General features: G+C 32.9%; 1 protein-coding gene across 1 annotated transcript in view; it reads right to left on the bottom strand.

Annotated features, from left to right (window-relative positions):
* Window positions 1–220: 220 nt before the first annotated feature.
* The window catches only part of LOC126770400 (uncharacterized), a 139,093-nt gene continuing 132,941 nt past the window's right edge, over window positions 221–6,372 (bottom strand). The window contains exons 3-5 of the mRNA XM_050489797.1: window positions 2,737–2,776; window positions 1,536–1,589; window positions 221–360 (exon numbers count right to left, since the gene is read on the bottom strand). Coding sequence (XP_050345754.1) covers window positions 221–360; window positions 1,536–1,589; window positions 2,737–2,776 — 234 coding nt within the window. The remainder of the gene's footprint in view (window positions 361–1,535; window positions 1,590–2,736; window positions 2,777–6,372) is intronic.

Raw genomic sequence — 6,372 nt, 5'->3', positions numbered from 1 at the left:
CTGACCCTTACCTTTATGTTTCCTTTTTTTTTAAGTTTCCTTTACTTTGTTAACATTTTCTGAATATTTAATTATTTATAATAAACTGAACAACTTAGTTTTAAAGTCGTAACTTCTCTATTGAAATAAATTGTTTTTTCTTTCACGTGATGAAATAAAAGTCAGACTCCGAGCCAGTCAATAAATCTGTAGAGGCAATTGAGTGGATACGATGGGCGTGTTAATTGACTGGGCGCGTGTATCGGGACTGGGAGCGTCCGGCGGCCGGTGGAATCATCGCGTGAATGATAATTGCCTGAGCGCCGGCGCCGCATAAATTCGAGCTATCGGCTTGGAACTGAACGGATGCATGCGTTCCCTCTGGAAACATGGATTTAAAAAATTGTTTTTACTAGAAGTGATTTTAATACCTCTTCATTATAGTTTGTTACACTCCCGTCTATCAAAGCAAAATATTATTATTGAGTAAATTAGTAATATTAGTCTTAAACTAATTATGTGTAAATATAACTAACCTGACGTCGCGAATATAGTAACTCCTACGAAGGCTAATAAAGAGGTATTTTTTAAAATATTTTTCAAAAATATTGTTCATCGGTAACGAAACTAACTTTTAGATGAGTTGACTTTAAATTTTTTCTTAAGAAACAGTTTTTCAAATCTAATGTTTGGTCGTTTCGAACAAATATAAACTAAATTATTTTCAACTGATGCTTAAAGAAAGGCTTGTAGAGAACAAGTTAAAAACTAGACTTATTTTTTTTCTATATCTACGTCAATGAGAGGACACGAGCCTAAGTCGGTGCATTCATGGTGAGATGAACGCATACGATTACCCATGCCACAGGTGGCGTATAACATTTTTCGGGACGGCCCATTGCTCGGGTCGGCCTGGCTTAATTCGAGGCCTTTCGATTGACGATTTGCAGTTTGTTTTTATTGGAAGGCGTGGGAATGCGCCAATTGTGGATTTGTGGAGTGAATGAGTTAATAAGTGTATATTATATGAGCTAAACATTTTGCATGTTTGCATAATTTCACACATACAAATGTTTTTTTTTATAATAATTTTCATAAATCATTATAAAAAAAACTAAACATGCGTTAATGGAACTTAATAAAGCTTATTTCAGTAAATAACATGTAAGATATTCAATTTAAATTGGATTTCATAATATTTAGGACATTTTTATTCCGAATAGAAAAAGTTAACACAATTGAGCATATGATGCTTGTCTGCTCTTTAAAATTCCTGTTCCTAACGTATACCTAATTCACAGCGGGTAGGGGCTTTAAATAATTATTGTTCGCTTGACAAATTGCCGGCAAAGCCTACGTGTCGTTGGAACAATTTGATACAATTTTCACCGCCTTTCCACGTACGGGCCAACAGATTTGCATATATGCGGGGTGAGCTAATGCAAATATTTTTTTACTTACTGTTTACACAATCTAGCGGGAGAGGAAATGTTCCGGCGTTTTAAAAAGATTTAACCTCTTTGTCGGATCATTAAGTGCGAAACTAATTTGCTTACCTTTGAAACGTGTTAGACCTTTGTTCCGAATAATTACTGTAGGGTGAAACGTCCCTGTAACGTGATATGCAGATTTTTAAAGGTTATGTTGACTTTTTAGCAAATTTTCTCTTGTTTTCGTTTTCAAACACAAGAAGAAATTTTAAATTTAGAATTGTAACGAATATCTATTAGCTAGGTAGGGTAATTTTTATCACGAGTTTTTCTTTAATTTTCTTAGTAAGCGAGGGCGGAACTTCTGAGCGGTATCGAGCATGTGGGAATCGTCGAAATTAAATTTTCTTTGTTTTCCTATTCTGTGGGCTGGCGTTATTAAATTTCCTTGTGTTTTTTAACACAGGCGTATCATTAGATTGAGGGTTTCCGTCAAGAGGAAATTGTGGCGGCGAGGGGAGTAGCGCTGAGCACCTAAACATATTGAAAAAATAAAAATCCCGGCTACTTACGACTTACGACGGATAAGTCGCTCCACTTTAACTTCTAAGCTGTTAAGTGTAACTTATATCATTTTTTTAACACCATTAACTAATAAGTTGTACTTAATAAAGTTTTATTTAATAAAGAATATAAATTCTAACAGTTTTAGTTATATTCATATGTGGCAGTAATTGATAATTACAGTTATATTATTTCTGAAAATTAAAATAATCATAGAAAATATAAAACGCTTTATAAATGATATTAATCAAAACGTTTCATTAAAGTAGAGATACGTTCCGGTCGAAGCGACCACAGAAAGACGTTTGAAGTGGTTTCGCGGCATAAGTATCACGACGTATTTCAACATTGGCTTTGGGAATTTCACCTTAAATATACATATTACATTACGTGAAATTGCCCATTTTTTCCACTCTCCACCCTAGCAATTAGGGTAGCTTGTGTATAAATATTGCATGGCCCTCATTAATGTGCGTGTTCGTTTTAGTATCTATATATTTTTACGGTTAGCTCTTTGGCCGGCGTCTATAAGAAACCGCGTCGTGAGATGTAGTGAATAATTGAGGTGTGTTCAACAAGGAGAGTGGCGGTTGCCTTTTTACAAAATTTATAATGGAATTGAAGATTAATTATTGTCGTTGTGTGACGTGTCTACGCTTAGAAATTATACATATCTACATAATTGATATGTCGTTAGATTACAGAATGTTTATGCCATTATTGTGCAACGAATTATTTGTTTATTAAAAAAAAAATACCATACCTTGATCAGAAGGTGAGGGCATGCGGGTCCGTAATGAAGCCTGAAACAAAAACAAAAAAAAAACGTTATTCAAAATATATTCGAACAATCACATCAATTTTAATTAATTCCAATTTTAAAAATTAATAAATAATAGTCGATCCGTAACGTTAAAATTAATGAATACAAAATTAAAATACGGAGAGTTCGAATGATTGAAAGGCCTGCCGAGATTGCATTTCGACAATTAACGCATTAAGACTTGGCTTGCCAATAAAGAGCAGCTCTCTTAATTAACGGTCCCTGTTAAAAATTGAGTACAAATTCAAGTAGCAAATCTCTCCCTCGCTAGGGGATCTAGTGAATGGCCCGTAATATTTTAGTTTGCTTGAAACAAAAACGCGTCTCGGCCGAGGGTTGAGCTGTCACGTAGACACAATAAGCCTTTTAATTCGATTCGTCAAGACGGACGCAGGAGACAAAGGACCGGAGTTATCATTCAATGGGGCACTCTTACCTTTTCTTATTATTTCGCTTCGGTTTTCTTTAGAGATGTCGATGGATATACACGAGATCAGATTTTATCTTAAGATATATTTTAGAAACAATATAAGACTTTTAATTAAATTAAATTTCCTATCATTAATTTCGTAAAAGAATTGTCGAACAAATACAATATTTTCGATTCTATTTTTTTATAAATAATTTAGATGGAATAATTTTTTTATTTTGTCACATAGTTGAAACGTCTTATTTATTAAACAAATGTGTTAAGTATGTGTTTTAAATACACATTTAATAATACAGATGTGATAATAATGTATATGTTTTGAATCCACATTTAATAATACAGTGCTATGATGTATTTCAAGCTCGAAATACCTTGTGTAGCGGTCTGTTAGTGCACTTGATCCCGTGTGTCGTCGTGACCCGACTGCCGATTCGCAGCTAACAGCTTTATTTGTTGCTACCGCTCTTTAAAGTACCCTTAAATATATCAATGTACATTGTCGACACTACGTGTGTTTATTCTGTTTTAAAATTCCCTGCACCGAGCTAGCTGCTTACCTAACTTTGGCTGACAGATATAATTTGTTATATATTTATTTATATTGGTCTTTTCGTATCTTGTTATTAATAGAATTATATTATATACTCTGTTCAATTGGGTATTCACTTCTTGACGATATACAAGGTATTTCGAGCCTTAAATACATCATAGCGCTACATTATTAAATGTGGATATAAAACACATACTGCTCTAGATTACGTATAGTATAAATTTACTGGTGGTAGGGCTTTGTGCAAGCTCGTCTGGGTAGGTACCACCCACTCATCAGATATTCTACCGCAAAACAGCAATACTTGATATTGTTGTGTTCCGGTTTGAAGGGTGAGTGAGCCAGTGTAATTACAGGCACAAGGGACATAAAATCTTAGTTCCCAAGGTTGGTGGCGCATTGGCTATAAGCGATGGTTGACATTTCTTACAATGCCAATGTTTAAGGGCGTTTGGTGACCACTTACCATCAGGTGGCCCATATGCTCGTCCACCTTCCTATTCTATAAAAAAAAAAAATTAACTTTAAAGATCGTAATTAATTCAATTTGTCTAATATTATTTATTTATTTTGTGTATGATTTCTTACATACATTATAATACCGTAAATGTACTAGTTTTTTTAAAAGGATAACTTTCATGAATAATAATTATAGTAACATTCTCTGACTCGGTGATTAGAGAACGTATCCGCTGCGAATGATTAATTCGATAATAATTGTTTATGTATAAAACCAGTATATACCTCAGTAATGAACCTTGCATTCGCTTATATGATAATAAAACATGTAAATTAAACAATTCTAAGTACATATATATTTTGAAAAGAAGCCAATTTCTTTAAATTGTTGAAACATCATAAATTAAAAAACTAAATTAAAATTAACAAGTTTTGGTTACAATATATGTACTTAAGTAAAATAATTGTATATTTATTATTCTTAATCTTCCGGCATAGAAATTTATGTGTATACAAAAAAATCATAGAAACATGAATGAACTTTATTTTAACGCCATTTTTTGACGTCCCTGCAGAATTGAATTTAAAGTTAACAAGCAAATTTATTTTGCTTAGTAAGGCACGGACAACATATCTGTAGAGACATTCATATAATAAATAAAAATTAAAATTAATTCATTTCGATATTTGTAAAATTTTAAATCATATTATAAACATTATATTTATTAATATTCTTCATTATGTATATACAGAAATATTTAACGTGTATTATATTTTACAGAATAAGAAAATACGGAATGTGTTAAATGAAATATATCCGAAGCTAGCATAATCCGCTATAGTTTTGCCTGACAACGAATAAATAATTTCGAAGCGAAGCGAAGCGTTGGTATTACAAAAGCTTGTTCGCTAAAAGAGAACACTTTAATTACTGTAATGGCACGAATGTTAATTACGATAGAGATTCACGGGGCGACGACTTCACAAATTAAGATATATGATATATTAACATTGTGTTTTATTAAAGACTAGCTGTGCCTCGCGGTCTTACTTATTGTTAAACTCGGATTATACAAGCATGTTTCATACTTTCATATGTCACTTGTTGCAATGTAGATATATATGATAAGGCTGACTTACCACTAAGTGGCTCTACTCCTCTCTCGTATTAGAAAACTTAATAATTTTCATGGCGGTCAATCTCAAAGGCGTAGAAGGTAGTAAATTAATGAGTTGCGCAAGACCGGAAGTATTATTTATAATTCCTCTCCTTATGACAGAAATTTTTTATATTAGCCTTTACCGAGTTTTCAATCATATACTGCAGAAGTCTTACCTTGTATGCATGCCACTAGACCAACGAGAGAGGCAAGTTTTTAGTAGTGGCAAATGAATCAGAAATATTATGTTTTTATTAATTTAAAAATATGAATTTTAAATATCACAACAAATTATTAGGGTGACCACAAATAATAATGGCTTGTATAATAACGCATTAATCATGCTGTAATTAAATGGCCGTTAAATCACGCTAATTGCGTTCTCATAGCTCTTTTGTTTTTATTTGCAGCCCAATTTTTTGTCCGCAAAAGCTTTGCTTTGAATGGAATTCCTTTATCTGCCGTTGCCTGTTTACGAGTAGCTTCACAATAAATAACATTTTAAAATTATAACCGCAATAAAAATATAAAAGAAAAAAATTAACGACATTGAATAATGTTCGAATTAAACGATTTCTCTTACGGTTTCAACCGTTTTGGATGGCGCACATTATCATTAAGAACTGACTCAAGATTATTTATATAAAAAAGTAAATAATATTTTGACTTTAATTATTTAGTGATGTCAGAACAGAGATCTTTGATCGTGCTGCAGGAAGTGACCGTCTCCGGGTCTATTGTTCGATGGCGTCAATACCGTGGTCGCCCTACTCATCTTCTTAATTGTTTTCTTTTACAAAGCACTCACGCCACAATGCGTAATGGCGCAAGCTTTGATCTTCAGTACATTGTGTTAATGATTTGAGTGAAAATGGCCAATGTTTAATCTATAAAGAAACGAACAATGAGTCCTGTAACACATGTAAAATATTAGAAGTGAAATATTCGAACAAAGTCCAACTTGTGATGACGTATTC

The sequence above is a fragment of the Nymphalis io genome, chromosome 8, assembly GCF_905147045.1.
Source record: "Nymphalis io chromosome 8, ilAglIoxx1.1, whole genome shotgun sequence".
NCBI lineage: Eukaryota > Metazoa > Arthropoda > Insecta > Lepidoptera > Nymphalidae > Nymphalis > Nymphalis io.
The sequence above is the reverse complement of the archived record's forward strand: the minus strand, read 5'-3'. Positions and strand labels throughout refer to the sequence as shown.